Source organism: Aspergillus versicolor (assembly GCF_001890125.1).
Source record: "Aspergillus versicolor CBS 583.65 unplaced genomic scaffold ASPVEscaffold_12, whole genome shotgun sequence".
In the NCBI taxonomy this organism is placed as follows: Eukaryota; Fungi; Ascomycota; class Eurotiomycetes; order Eurotiales; family Aspergillaceae; genus Aspergillus; species Aspergillus versicolor.
In genome coordinates this window covers 755,316-769,506 of record NW_024467535.1, presented here as the reverse complement: position 1 = coordinate 769,506, position 14,191 = coordinate 755,316, and the positions used below count along the sequence as shown (strand labels likewise).

Below are 14,191 nucleotides of genomic sequence, written 5' to 3'. Positions count from 1 at the left end.
CTTTTAGGATTTTTATCAGGTCACTGCCGGCCTATGGCCATTCTTTTGGGGTTTGAAGATACATGAGGCTGTTGGTTTGGGAAACATCATGGAGGCCGTGCGGAGGACATTATCTACCTGGGCAGCCCTCCGGGATATCAGCATGCTATAGATACAGCGATTACCATTACGAAGAGCCACATCGGACAGGATTTATTGCTAGTGGTATTGTGATATTGGAGACCAAATATCCGTACTTGCGGCACGAGCCCTAACACCGCGCGTACGAGAACAGATAACCGCCCAACCCATAGTTCAAAAATCGTACTCAAAATCTTGGTAAAAGGAAATGGACATCTCATTGTACAATGCTCTGCAGCCACTCATCAGAGGTCACAAGAAGAGGCCCCACTGGCGTCGTATCCGGGATGGATATCCGACAATAGGGGCAAACAGGCCCATTGAGCAAGCAGAAATTGCCCACGGCTTTGACCCAACCATCATGCGATGCCCCCTTGGGAATAACATACTTGTAAACTTCAAAATCATGGGAGCGGTGTTTCTGGCAGCTCTCGCACGTCTTCATCTTCAGTCGGGCTGGGCTCTCTACTGGCTGATGGTCCTGGGTGGCTTGGGCCTGGGTGGCCTGGGCTTGAGAAGGTCCGGACGTTGAGTTGGACAGGTCAAGCAGCGCTGGGTTTATATTGTTAACTGGCGCCGGGTACGTTGTCGCGTAAGAACTACGCGCACTGGGGCCTGGGAGGTCACCCGGAGGTAGGCTCTCCCATCCTGCGGCCCAATGCTGTGCTCCGCCATTTCGAACGGTTGGCGTCCGCATGTCGCCGAGGATGTTGGCCAGTTCCTCCTCGGCGGGATCAACAGGATAGGTTTGTGAAAACGCGTCGACTTGCGAGCAATCAATTGTTTCAGGGTCATATGAATTCCCGTAGAAATAAAAGTATTGATCTACTCGACGGGAGTCGGAGTCAGTATCTTCGTTCACTGTACCCTCCCCAGGACTATAATCAGCGACATATTGAGAGAAGTCTTCGTCCACTGTACTATCCCCAGGGCTGTGGTCAGGGGCGTATTCAGAGAACTGTTCGTTCACTGTACCATCACCATCGTGCTGGTCAGATGCATATTCAGAGACATGACCCTGAGTGATGTCCGTACTTAGATCGGCAAGTTCGTCCTGGGTTATCTCGTCATCGGTGTGTCTCGCGGTTTGATTCACCCCTGTCGCCCAACGCCTAAGCATCTCAAGATCGGAATCGAAGGCCGCTCCAAAGATGTCGATGATGTCCTCGTCGGCCTCCATATTGGGGAAGTCCATATCAACCCACGGAAGGACAACTTTACGGAGGGATCGAGATGGGATGGGTAGATCAACGACCTGCCAGCACGATGGTGAGAGGGGAAGGAAGATTCTGTCGAGATCAGGTGCTTGTAAAAATAAATGCCCTGCGTCTTATTGGCATATCAGAATTCTCATTATCTAGTCAAAATGACATGAGCCAGTCAACAGATTTTAGGAGCTAGCTGAAAGGGTTCACCTGGCTTGGGAGTGATATTGCACAATTTGACTAGTAATCAATGAGCCTAGGTCCATTATCCTTGGGTAGAGTGACTCTCATGGAAAGCAGTGTCTGTATAATATTCGAAATTCAAACAAAGCCAGCCTGATAGGACATCTGAGGTTCACTATCCATCCGCCCATTGCAAGATGGTAAGGCAAAACGGAGCACGATAGCCTCAAATTCCCCACGCGCTAGCAGCTCCAGAATGAAGACATATATGGCATCTGACTTACGTCCAAGAGCCCTCCATAATCTCCTTGGTAATAAATATCATGTTGGCTTCGTTTTAACACGAATATCGCCCTATATGTGGTTGGTTGGCGACTAAATATATAAAGCGAGTAAGGATCTTCAACAGTGAGCGAAAGTGTTTCAATAGAGTGCTTACATCCTTAACCGTCTAATAATCAGGTAACTATTGCCTAGTCTCATGGTTTACAGGCCGATATTCGATATCCAACCTACCATTGTCGTCTCCACTGTACTGCGAAACTATCTCAACATCCGTAACGACCTGGATCTTATCAACGTTCTTGTCCCGCTGCCTCACAAACTCCTCTTCGGAACCAGTCAACGTACCCCCAAGATCACCTTCTCCTGACATCCGCGATGCAAACCTCCGACCTCTCCACGTGCCTTGACCGCGTGAATGCGAAGGTAGACTCCCAAGCCTATGCCCCCCTTGCGCTTTAATATACCTATCAATACTATACCCCGAAGCCTCATGAGAACTCCCCACTACCGTGGTAAACAGGGATTTAAGAGCAGGCAAGTTAACAGCCATGACGGCAATCTGAGTCTTGATTCCAGGATTTATGGAAATTACCGTGTTGATTTGCTTGAGGATCCCATCTGGTGCTTTGTCCGCGGGTCTATCATCAAAGCTAGAATAATAAAGGTCGCGAGAGTTATTACTTACAATCCACACCCGTGCTGCAGGAATACGTATAGGATCGCCTGTTGTACGTTGTTGACGGCCTTTGCTGTTAGCTGTTGCTTCCAAACGGCTACTACAAACGCACAAACAGAAAGATGGCAGCAGCGTCATCGCGTCCAAAAGCCCGCAGACGCCATCGACAGTACAGTCTGAGAAGGATCGAGCCAGTGCCCAAGGCAAAGGCAATACTGATGACAGCGTAGGCAAACGGCTGGAGATTCTCAAGGGCCATTATCCTGCCTCAATCGGGGCTTGACCGTCTGATGGACCTCTCAGTATTATTGGGCCATCGTGACAGCTGTGGCTCTTCGCCCGGACACTCCCCGGGCCGTCTGGGGCCGTCAGGATATATCGGCCATTGACAGCTTCGTCGATGGAGTACTCTAATGCATGCCCACTGTGCCGCAACTGATTATCAGACAAACAGCCCGGTTGGTCGAGAAACCCGTAACGACCACAGGGGCACGCTTTCTTTTTGCAAGACCCCTTGAGTTACGGAGTACACCAGGCACTTCGCCATGGCTTCCCTTTTTTCGGTGGAAGCCCTCCATCAGGCTCTCAGTACCGATATCCCCAGGCTGATACTCTCATCTGCTGTTCTTGGAGGGTTGTCTCACGTCTCCATTTTCCGAAGTTTGCCCGTGGAGGAGCACCTATACCCCCTTCTCGCTTTCTACGCCGCAGCAGCCGTCGCTGTAGCAATCGCCTATCTATCGATCACAGAAAACTCCCCAGCTCAGGCCCTTTTTCGCCTAGGATGCATCACTTCGGCGTTTAATACCGGCCTGGCATCTAGCATCGCAATATACCGGCTATTCTTCCATCGCTTGCACCGTTTCCCCGGACCATGGCTGTCTAAGGTCTCTCGGTTCTACGATGCGTATCTTGCGGGTAAGGATGTGCAGTATAACGTTGAGATTGCGAGGATGCACCAGGAATACGGAGACTTTATCAGAACTGGTATGTTAATATAATCTCGGTATATGCAGTGTTGACAGTTTTAAGGCCCACGAGAAATCTGCATCGTTCGCAAATCAGCCGTGCCTCTGCTTTTATCACCGCAGTCGAAATGTGGAAAATCGACTTTCTACGCTCAGGCACAAGCAGAATCGAAATACTGCTCTGTCCATCATACTCGCGACTTCGATGACCATCGCCGACGGCGAAAAGCGTGGGATCGCGGGTTCAGCATTAAAGGTAACCGCTACTGTAACCATCGCTAATACATTCTGACGGAATACAGCTCTAGCGGGATATGAACCAAATATCACAACAAAAGTCGATCTCCTAATCTCCCATATCGAAAAGGCCCAAGACGCAATTGACGCAACCAGCTGGTCCATGTTCCTCAGCTTCGATATCATGGGCAACGTCGGGTTCGGCAAGGAATTCAACAATCTGTCGACAGGCGTTGAGCATCCGGGGATTAAAGCTGTGCATGACCATATGGCGATCTTAGGAACCATGGGCCATGTCCCGTGGCTGTTGAATATAATCAGCCATCTCCCCGGCGCGACCTCGGCGATGGCGGAATTCTTCAAGTGGTGCGAGGATGAAGTTGTGCAGAAGCACCAGGTTTGTTACTTGATTTCATATCATTGTCAGCAAGGCGGAAAACTAATGTATACTAGAACTGAGACATCAATGAACACCCCCGAGATGTCGTCTCGTGGCTTCTCACAGCGTACGTCGAAAAAGACATATCGGCTGCACCCACCGCGAACGCACTGCATGAAGACTCCAGAGCTGTTCTTGTAGCCGGCAGTGAGACGACAGCTACAACACTGGCATCGATATTATACTATTTGTGCAAGAACCCGAAGACTCTGTCTAAACTGCAGCGCCTGCTGGATGAGGCCATGCCAGGGGGGTCTACGGAATGGGCATATGAGAAAATCAAGAACATCAGCTACCTTGAAGATATCATCAACGAAACGCTGCGATTGCGACCTGCCGTTTTGACTGGTGGATATCGCGTCACCCCGCCCGAGGGGATGCAGGTTGATGAGGTTTATATCCCTGGCGATGTGAATGTTTTTGTGCCGACTCAACTTACTCAGACGGATGAGCGGTATTACACTGACGCAAAGAGCTTCGTACCTGAGAGATGGACTGAGGACAGGGAAATGATCCAGGAGGAAGCTCCATATTTTCCCTTTTTATACGGTAAGTTTCACGTAGGCCAGACCATACTCTACCCAGGCTGATTGTTCAGCTACAGGCCCGTATATCTGCCCCGGAAAACACCTTGCTCTTATGAGTCTCCGTATTTCGGTTTCCAAACTGGCCCAGCGATACAACATCAGCTTCGCGCAGGGTGAGACTGGGGAACTGTTCGAGACGAAGACGTTGGATACATTTACCACTACGCTGCCACCACTCCATGTGCAGTTTTCGCCCAGGTGACCATAAGTTCTGGATATATGTCTACCTAGATGTCAATAGTGCCTTTCCCTACTAAAAGCCCTATATTATCTCCAAATATATACTCCCGATAGGATAGTACTTTCTGCCCACAGCCGCCCCGGCGTGGCGGAGCTCCATGCCAAGATGCTGGGGTTCTCTCGTACGAAAATCCGGCTCGTTGACTAAAATTAGGCATTAGTAGGAATGATATATCACCGCGAGCCTCGTCGCCCGACCGACCTTCACGTGAGCTCCATTGTCAGCTGGGGGATGTCGCCAGTCTCAGAGCCTCGTGGAACCCTCAACACACGCATTCACGACCGTCAACTACAGATTGAAGTTGTTCGAAATGAAAGACACAACGCCAACAAAGCACCGCGGGACAGCATACGCGCACTGGATGCCGGAACTCTGGGGGCTTGGGGGCTCAGGGCTGGCGTTTGGCGGGACGGTGGCTCTGCTTAGTGTCTTTGACGACCGGCCCATATTCGATTGGTACGGGGTGACGCTCAATACGCTGGTGTCTATACTGTCCGCTACGATGAAGGCAGCGTTGATCTATGCAATTGCCGAGTGCATTAGCCAGTGGAAATGGATCCTGTTTTCGCGCGAGGAGCGGCTGCTGATTGACTTTGAGCGCATGGATTCGGCCAGTCGAGGTCCGCTGGGGGCGCTGAACGTTCTCTGGAAGACACGAAGGTCGTGAGTAGCGGGCCCGTACCTAATGGCTCTTCAGAGGCTAATCGGTAGTGATTTCAAGAATATCCGTCCAGCTCGGTGCGTTCCTGACCCTGCTCGCCATCGGCTTGGACCCGTTCTCGCAGCAGCTGGTGCAACTGCGCCAGGGGACGGCGTTCGTTGACTCCCTGGGTGACGCCTATGCCGAAAGCACACGAACAGAAGAGTACACAAGGGGCGACGTGGTGTATGGAAACGGCACCAACTCGACTATAAACCCATCAGGGCCCCTGGCAATAGTGGCAGAGGCGATGATAGATCTGTCGATGCAGGGGGCCATCCTGAATGGGTTCTCCCGCTCCCTGGCTGAAATCCGCCAGCAGGCGAATGTGACATGCCCTACAGGCCAGTGCAAGTGGCCCCCTTTCAAGACACTTGGTGTCTGCCACACATGCCACAATCTCACTTTGGACTTGAAGAGGGCTGATGGTTTTGGAGGTGTCGCCGGGCCTTTGATTTTGGGACAAGACACAATGCCAGAGAACGACAGCACGGCATTCGTCTTGCCCAACGGTCACTTTCTGGTGGGTATCAATGGCCAAATTGCCAGTATCATCGGCATCCAAGAACAAGGCTACCAGAACCCAGGCAACTCGTGGATTGTGGCTGGTCCCACCATGACTTCATTTGGAACCGGGAACCCAGCAAAAACCAACCGGATGCAGGACGTGGACACCTTGATCTGGTCGACCAGCATGATCTACGTGAATACAATCCAACTGGGAATAGCGGCAGGGTATGGCGCTTGGCCGGACGTCCCTGTCCGCGCAAGCGAATGTGCGGCATACTACTGCGTCCAGACCATCAACGCGACAGTCGAGGGAAACACCATCTACGAAAACACCACCCAGGACACCGACGCAAGGCGAGATCCAAATTCTTGGCTGCAACAGGACTCACTCCAGGACGAAGGCTACGCTCCTGAAAACATCCCTCCAGATGCCCAAATGTCAATCTTGGAGTGGGACGAGAGATACTCTGCGATCCGCCGGTCAGACCTGACCCTCTACTATCCGCAGAACGCCAGTGCTAGTCCCAATTATACCTTATCCGAAACCGCCGTCAAGCCCATCAGCTCGTACTTCCCGACACTGCTGACTACCAACATTACAGGATCAACGGCTGTAACTCGTGCTATCACGAAGCGACTGGGTGAGGATGCCGTCGGCTACAATGGCGCCCGGATAGGCGACAAGGCGTATCCGCAAGCATTGCTTCACATCTTCGAGACAAACAAGGACTTTGACCTTGGTAACAAGTTTGCCGCGCTCGGGGCGAGCATGACGAACGACATGCGCAGAAATGGAGATGACATCGGCAGGTTTGACCCAAAGAATGGCCATATTACTGGGGGCAGCAGCAATCAACTCGAATACGGGCTCGTCGGGATCGCCAGGACGTATTATAGCATCGAATGGGGCTGGATAGTGCTTCATGCGCTAATGCTGGCCGGTGGGCTCGTGTTCTGGCTGTTGACCGTCAGAAGCTCCTGTAGCTCGGAGGCGATGCAGATATGGAAGAGCAGCTCTCTCGCGGTCATGCGCCAGGGCCGGACGACGGGACACGTCTTGGAGGGATCTAGAACGATGGAAGAGATGAGGAACACGGCCAGAAGGGAGAAGGTGCTGGTAGCACTGGATCATTACGTGGCACTGCCGACCACACAGGGGGGTGATTTACACACCACTCCAGATGACCGCCAGGATGATTAGTGAAAATGTTATCAAGTACGTGTTGGCATAAATGCAGTACAAAGACGGGCCAATGCCGCTAGTAGATTTTTATTATCGAATCGCATTTCGATAGATAATATATAGAAATCGCTGCCAAGTAGAATTCCCAGAGCAACCTCCCGTACATGAATATATATATCAGGCACAAACACTAAACCGCCCAAATTATACGCATACCTCATAACCCATTAATAAACTTAAGCAACGCTACAAAAACCGATACAAAAACTCCAAATTCTGCAAATTCAACGCATCCGCCTCATCCTCCCATGGCACCCATCCATACCAGTCATCCGGCTGCGGAATCGGTGGCATCAACGTCTCACCAGCCGCCGAACCAGGGGCAAGAAGAGCACCATCCTCATCAGTAACAGGACCACTTGCACTGGCATTGCCTCCTTGTCCTATTTCACCTGCGTCTGTAACGAGAGCGCTAGATGCACCTGCATGCTCACCCTGCCCCGTTAACCCCAACACCTCGGCGGTACGATCATCCAACCCCTTGAAGAAAAGATGTAAAACCCAATTCTCCAAGTCCCATGATTTCTGCAGTTCCTCGAGACTGAGAAGGCAGAGTCTCGCGCGGTGTTCGGCCAGGGTGCGTGTTGTTCCTGAGGAGCGGCGGTGGTGGATTGTGTGGATGCAGAGCGTTGTGAAGGAGTGGGTTATTCTACTAATTAGCACATTTCACACCATCTATGGGTGTATGGGGGATGTACAGATGAGTTGGCGCATGCTGGATTAAATGCGCGGAGAGCAAATCCTCCATGATCCGGGTACTCTTCGTCGCGGCATCGAGGGCGATCTGCCCGTCATCGTGAGGGGTGGGATTGAGGAAAACGCGCCGGTAGAGGAGGATAAAGAGGTTTCTACCGCACACTATCAGCAGCTGCATCAATATTAGGAATTCGGGAGACGCACTGGTATGTCATATGAAGCAGCCCCTTCAGAAACAACGAGACCGGGTCAATGAAGACACTCCCCCACCGCAACTCAACAGGGAGCTGCGACTCCCAGAGACAGAGCTGCTCATTCAGGGCGTTCCTCGTTGCGAGGTCGGGTTTGTGGTGGTGGAGATACTGCGTTGAGACAATCGTTCGCACTGCATACATTAGCAACTATACCATGCATTCATGAAGAGCTGTAGAGACGCACGCAATCTCGCCAACTTGGCCATCTCAACCGGATACACCAGATCCTGCGGCCTCTGATGCCCAAATACATCGTCATCAACACTCTCATCCTCAAGAACATCGTCAGGCTCCAGCATCGCCACGTCCCCATCCTCATCGCGGATTCGAGGCGGGAGGCCCAGCGCTGCGGCACTTTGCTGGTCGCGCGTCTATCCACATTAACACTGCCACTACATTACAAGACACCAGAGGAAGGATATACATACATACAAAGCCCACCAAATCCTCTTCCACAACCGTCTTTCCTTGGGCGGGTGTGCGAATTTCGACCTGTCCGTCAGCACACTTCAACCTCAAGATAAGGAAACATACATCATATGCATCCCCCTCTTCTGCGCAAGAGAGACAGCAATACTCAACCAAAACCGCACATCCCTTTCCTCCCCGGGCCCGCCACGCCACGAACTAAGCATGAACAGCGCCTGGAGCTTCACAATGGGATTCGCCTCGGCGTCTGCATCATAGATAGCCCTTGCGCGCGAATAGAAGAGGAACTTGGCGCGATACCGAACAGGGAACTCCGTTCTTGCAAACGTCTCGTCGTCGCAGAGCGAGACGCCGATGAAGAGCATTGCCTGGAGAAGCAGGGGCGGGATGCCGCCTAGCCTGGCTTGTGCTTTTGCGCGACATATGGCGACGCGGTCTACGATGGGGAAGCAGGGGTGGAACCAGGTGAAGTAGGCCTTTAGCAAGGCGTTGACGGTGTCCTCTGGGGGGAAGGAGAGGGAGCCGTTTGATTCGAGTTGGGCGGCTTGTTGGACTTGGTGGAGGCGGACTGCTTCGTCGCGGGTGCTTGTTGGGAGGAGACGGGGGGGTAGGGGGTAGTGGAGTCTTGGGTGCCTGGGGTCCATGACTGTAGTGAGAGGGCTGGACTCGCCGAGGAAGACGGTTGGTTCGGTGATTTTGTGTCTGGCATGGTGGGAGGGCTGTATAGGGTTTGGGTCTGGGGATGGCATATGATCGGCCGGTGGGGATGGGCCGGAGGATGAGCTTGGAGCTGCAGCTGAGCCCGGAGCTGGACCTTGAGCTAGAGCTTGCGACTTGGCCTTCTTGCGCGGGTATCTGGATATCTTAGCTGGCGATCCATCTCGAAGGTCGAGTAGGCATACTTCCCCCGCCGCGAGATACCGAGCTCACAGGCAACTTCCTGCGCGACGCAGTTGGAGCACGGACGCTGCTGCAGCACATCGCAGCGGATCCTGCGGCGATGGCAGTGGACACAAGCCTGCTTTGCGCGTCGGAGCGGCATTTCCAATAATCACAAGTTAACGAGAGAGCAGGGAGCCGACTGTTGCAGCAAGATGGCTTTTCAAGCGGTGGTGTGGTGGCGTTCGGTTACTCGGTTATATGTCGGTTATATGCGACGGTCTTTAACATGCGGGGGACTTTGATTCCTATTTATTGCAGCTCTCTCCAAACTGAATGAAAGCAAGCAAGCACCATGTTTCGCTCTCGTGTCCTCGGTCACTCTCGCAGGCTCTTCTCCAGCACAGCCCGTCGGCCCATCATGGACCTGACGGGCTTCAGCGAGAACCAATTGACCGTGCGCGACGCCATCGGCAGCATCTGCGCCAACTTCCCCAACACCTACTGGCAGGAATGCGACCAGCAGGAGCGCGATCCGAAGGAATTCCACGCGGCGCTGGCCCGGGACGGATGGTTAGGAATTGCCCTACCTGAGGAGAACGGGGGGGCTGGACTTGGTAACTTATTCAAACCAACCTCAGTCACTCTAGCGCTAATGAAGTAGGAATCTCCGAGGCAACAATGATGATGCAGACAATCACACAGTCCGGCGCAGGCATGGCCGGGGCGCAGTCCATCCACGCCAACGTCTACGCAACACAACCGCTGGCCAAATTCGGCACCAAAGAGCAGGTCAACGAGGTCGTGCCCAATATCATCAACGGCAAATGGCGCACCTGCTTCGGCGTCACAGAGCCCAACACTGGGCTGGAAACACTGAAGCTCCAGACGCGGGCTACACTCAACAGCGCAGGAACGCACTATTCAGTCACCGGGCAGAAGATCTGGATTACGTGCGCGCAGGTCGCATCCAAGATGATCCTGCTGGCACGCACAACGCCGCTGGAAGAGGTATCCAAGCCGACGCAGGGGCTGTCCATGTTCTGCATCGACATCGACAAGACGAATCCCGGACTGGAGCTGAAGAAGATCAAGAAGATGGGCGGACGTGCAGTCGACGCCAACGAGGTGTTCTTCGACAAGTACGAGGTGCCTGCGTCGACGCTGATCGGGAAAGAGAACGGGGGGTTCCGGATGATTCTGCACGGGATGAACGCTGAGCGCTGTCTGCTGGCCGGAGAGGCTTTAGGGCTGGGATACGTAGCGCTGGAACGGGCGGCGGAGTATGCGAACCAGCGTCAGGTCTTCGGTCGCAAGATCGGCCAGAACCAGGCCATTGCGCACCCGCTGGCTGATGTTTATATGAAGCTGGAGGCGGCCAAGCTGGCGACGTACCACGCGGCGAGGCTGTATGATGCATCCAGGACAGATGAATCCATTCCAGTGCACTCGGTCGGGGTTGCGGCCAACAGCGCAAAGTATCTGGCAGCTGAAGCGGCGTTTACTGCGTGTGAGCGAGCAGTCCTGACGCACGGGGGGATGGGATACGCCATGGAGTACGATGTCGAGCGGTGGCTGCGAGAGTGCCTGGTGCCTCGCATTGCGCCGGTGAGCAGGGAGATGATCCTCAACTATGTCAGCGAGAAGGTGCTGGGCCTGCCGCGAAGCTATTAGATTAGTATATCCATGGTTAGAATGTAATCTATAAATATCTCGTGTTGCTCGTGTTGTCCGTCGAGGGGCAATCTCGTTTCTTGGCTGTAGATCGCATCTCCAATTCTTTTAATCCGTCGCTCCACCGTCTGCAGATTCCCCATCTGAACTCTGCACCTTCGCCTGCATCGTCAATTGTAATGCGCCAGAGAAAATCCCATCGCAAGTCCCGCGGGGGCTGTCTCACCTGCAAGTAAGTCAGCCTATCCTCATATATTCCCATCGTCCTGACCAGCAGAAAACGCCGCGTCAAATGCGACGAGCAGCAGCCGGCCTGCCAGCGCTGTGTGCGCGCCGGCTGGTCGTGCTCGTGGGACCCTGAAACCGAAGCTATCCCCAGCGCTGTCCCATCGCGCATCTTCCACACCCAGCGCGAGACTCGCTTCTTCGACTTCTTCCGCGTGAACACCATCGTCGACCTGTCCGGCTGGGCCTCGTCGTACTTCTGGCAGCGTCTCGTCCTGCAGATGGCCCACTCCGAGCTGGCCCCTCGCCGCGCTGTCATTGCCCTGGGTGCGCTGCACTCGGACGGCGTCAACTCGCCGCATGTTTTGCGGTATTATGGGGAAGCCCTCGCCACCCTGCGCCAGCTGCTCACCCAGTCCGATTCGCCCACGGGGATGGTCTCCATCGACGTCTGCCTGGCAACCTGCCTGCTGCTGTCGATATTCGAAGTCGCCCGCAAGGACTACGACGCAGCGCAGATCCACTACACGCGTGGTGTGCAGCTGCTCAAGCAGCACAGCCAGACGCAGACACAACCCCAACCTCACCACCACCACCACCACCACCACCACCAACTCGCCTTCTACGAACGCACGCTCCTCGCGCAGTTCTCGCACTTGGAAACCCTCATCATCTCCTTCCTCAACAGCCGCCCAGGCTACCACCAAGACGCCATCTTCGTCGAATACAACATCACCCAGCTCGCCATCCCATCCCGCTTCCCCTCCATCGCCGAAGCCCACGAGTCTTTCATCCGCCTGCTGCACAGCATCCAGAACCGCGCAACCCGCGCGGCAAACACCCTCGCCTTTGCAAAACCAGACTCCGTCCCCGACGACGACGGCATCTTCCCCCACCGCGAGACCCACTCCGCCTCCATTCGGCAAGCTGCCGCCCTCCGCGCCGTGAACCACGAGTCCCTCCTCGGTCTTGCCCGCTGGAGCGCAGCATTCTACGCGTGCATCGCGTCCATCGGGAAGCCCTCCCTCGCTGACCGTCGCGTCATCGCCTTGCTCAAGGGTCTCTCGACGATGCTGTATATCCGGTGCTCGAAGGATCCGGCATTAGGCGAGATGGGGCCTGATGCGTTTCTGCCAGAGTATGAGTTCACAATGTCCCAGTTTGAGATGGCTGTTGATCTTGCGTGGGAGGAGCGTGCATCTTCTTCATCCCCCTCCTCCTCCTCTTCTTCTTCTTCTTCTTCATCACCAAATACATCAGACAGTGATGCAAAAACGAAAACGAAACAATCCCCGCCTTCAAAACCAAAACCACAACCAGCAGTAAAGCCCCTCTTCTCCCTCTGCACCGGGATAATAAACCCCCTCTACGCCCTCCTCGCCGCCTGCCGCGACGCACGAATCCGGCGGCGCGGACTAGCCCTATTCGAGCGCATGCCCTACCAAGAAGGTCTCTGGACAGGCGCAAAGGCGCGGCGGGTAGTCGGGACGATAGGGCAGTTTGAAGAGCGGAACCGCATTCCTGGCGTTGAGGGGCCGGAGGGGATCAGGAAGGAGGATCGTGTTGTCGGTGTCAATTTCCATTATTATCCTGATCGGTTTAAGGTTATTGCTGATTGGGAGGGGGGAAAGAGGGAGGTTGGGTGGGTTATGTTAGAGTTGTAATATACCCCTATGCTGTTGGTATATGTATATGTATCTTGTATGCCGCGGCACAGGAAGCGAGTGTCTCCCACGATATGGTCTTCTTCTGACCCTACTCTTCCAACGATTGATCTTGATGAACAATTGACAACAGAAAGAGCACTTGGTGGCTTCAGTATGTCGCCTGTAATCGATCATGGATAGATGATCCGTCAATGGTGATACACTTGACAGCTCTCGCTACCACCGGCGGCGACTTCTTCTTCTGCTGTCGAACACCGAGACAGACTGGCGGTGCACCGTGATGGATAGCAGAAGCTAAAACCTCCGACGGCCAAGCTAAAGAGCGACCATATTCAGATGAATAATGGGTGAGCAGTGGACATGGGCGTTATATAAAAGACGATTTATCTAACGACATCGATATCTGAATATTGTTGAGGTGTGGGTGTCTTTCGTTTGTATGACGCGGGGTCTACCGTGAATGCACTGCAGTACTGCCTAATTCTATTATATTTACAGTCTTATTGTTGGGATATAGTTGAACGATTTAATTAATGCCGTTGACTTTCTATTGTCATGGTGGTGTTGTCCATTTCACTACGATATATAGTACGCATCAGCATCAAACTGTATATATATAACCGCAAGACACTTATCATATGATGTTTCTTCTTTGTTGATCAGGAGAATATTATATCGCTATTAACGAATACTCAACATAAGCTATTCTAGTAACCGCACCGCGAATATCAAGGATAATGCCCAAGCAGCCTTTCGCGAATCTGACACAACAGCATCGTGAATATTCCCTTCAGAGCATAGAGTGAAGGCCAAGTTGGCCACCCTAGTATGCAGGGTGTGAGGATGTTCTGTCCTAGCACTTACTTGGGAATCTTCAGGGCCAGATACTACAGCTCTTCTGCTCCTTTCCATCGTCCCTGGTTCCAGTATATAGTTAGAGGCCAGGTCAGCCATCTGCTGAGTAAGCCTTTTT

At 53.3% G+C, this 14,191-nt stretch overlaps 6 protein-coding genes across 6 annotated transcripts; 4 read left to right on the top strand and 2 right to left on the bottom strand.

Annotated features, from left to right (window-relative positions):
• Window positions 1-337: 337 nt before the first annotated feature.
• On the bottom strand, window positions 338-2,728 carry ASPVEDRAFT_33433 (uncharacterized protein; the record flags this gene model as incomplete). Its single annotated transcript, XM_040810733.1, has 6 exons — window positions 338-1,375; window positions 1,793-1,883; window positions 1,948-1,981; window positions 2,025-2,443; window positions 2,479-2,549; window positions 2,582-2,728. The coding sequence occupies 6 exons, from the start codon at window positions 2,726-2,728 to the stop codon at window positions 338-340; spliced, it is 1,800 nt and encodes a 599-aa protein (XP_040672963.1).
• Window positions 2,729-3,014: 286 nt separating this feature from the next.
• On the top strand, window positions 3,015-4,902 carry ASPVEDRAFT_88453 (cytochrome P450; the record flags this gene model as incomplete). The annotated part of the gene is made up of 5 exons (XM_040818323.1): window positions 3,015-3,456; window positions 3,502-3,693; window positions 3,740-4,075; window positions 4,135-4,662; window positions 4,718-4,902. 5 exons carry the CDS (start codon window positions 3,015-3,017, stop codon window positions 4,900-4,902), a joined length of 1,683 nt encoding a protein of 560 aa, XP_040672962.1.
• Window positions 4,903-5,165: 263 nt separating this feature from the next.
• Window positions 5,166-7,466, top strand: ASPVEDRAFT_361500 (DUF3176 domain-containing protein). The gene is made up of 2 exons (XM_040811147.1): window positions 5,166-5,604; window positions 5,663-7,466. Exons 1-2 carry the CDS (start codon window positions 5,252-5,254, stop codon window positions 7,350-7,352), a joined length of 2,043 nt encoding a protein of 680 aa, XP_040672961.1. The 5' UTR covers window positions 5,166-5,251; the 3' UTR covers window positions 7,353-7,466.
• A 114-nt stretch (window positions 7,467-7,580) lies between these two features.
• ASPVEDRAFT_141161 (Zn(II)2Cys6 transcription factor) lies at window positions 7,581-9,815 on the bottom strand (the record flags this gene model as incomplete). The annotated part of the gene is made up of 7 exons (XM_040807724.1): window positions 7,581-8,043; window positions 8,093-8,242; window positions 8,295-8,475; window positions 8,529-8,715; window positions 8,773-8,836; window positions 8,879-9,628; window positions 9,676-9,815. 7 exons carry the CDS (start codon window positions 9,813-9,815, stop codon window positions 7,581-7,583), a joined length of 1,935 nt encoding a protein of 644 aa, XP_040672960.1.
• A 163-nt stretch (window positions 9,816-9,978) lies between these two features.
• ASPVEDRAFT_155092 (acyl-CoA dehydrogenase family protein) lies at window positions 9,979-11,371 on the top strand. The gene is made up of 2 exons (XM_040808439.1): window positions 9,979-10,269; window positions 10,317-11,371. The coding sequence occupies exons 1-2, from the start codon at window positions 10,008-10,010 to the stop codon at window positions 11,324-11,326; spliced, it is 1,272 nt and encodes a 423-aa protein (XP_040672959.1). The 5' UTR covers window positions 9,979-10,007; the 3' UTR covers window positions 11,327-11,371.
• A 134-nt stretch (window positions 11,372-11,505) lies between these two features.
• ASPVEDRAFT_88449 (Zn(II)2Cys6 transcription factor) lies at window positions 11,506-13,215 on the top strand (the record flags this gene model as incomplete). The annotated part of the gene is made up of 2 exons (XM_040818322.1): window positions 11,506-11,558; window positions 11,604-13,215. The coding sequence occupies 2 exons, from the start codon at window positions 11,506-11,508 to the stop codon at window positions 13,213-13,215; spliced, it is 1,665 nt and encodes a 554-aa protein (XP_040672958.1).
• Window positions 13,216-14,191: the final 976 nt, after the last annotated feature.

Bases quoted from the DNA above. Each gene is read 5' to 3' on its own strand.
- ASPVEDRAFT_155092 (XM_040808439.1), top strand. From the start codon at position 10,008: ATGTTTCGCTCTCGTGTCCTCGGTCACTCTCGCAGGCTCTTCTCCAGC. The intron at 10,270-10,316 runs GTAACTTATTCA...CTAATGAAGTAG, and splicing joins GAACGGGGGGGCTGGACTTG to GAATCTCCGAGGCAACAATG.
- ASPVEDRAFT_361500 (XM_040811147.1), top strand. From the start codon at position 5,252: ATGAAAGACACAACGCCAACAAAGCACCGCGGGACAGCATACGCGCAC. The intron at 5,605-5,662 runs GTGAGTAGCGGG...AGTGATTTCAAG, and splicing joins CTCTGGAAGACACGAAGGTC to AATATCCGTCCAGCTCGGTG.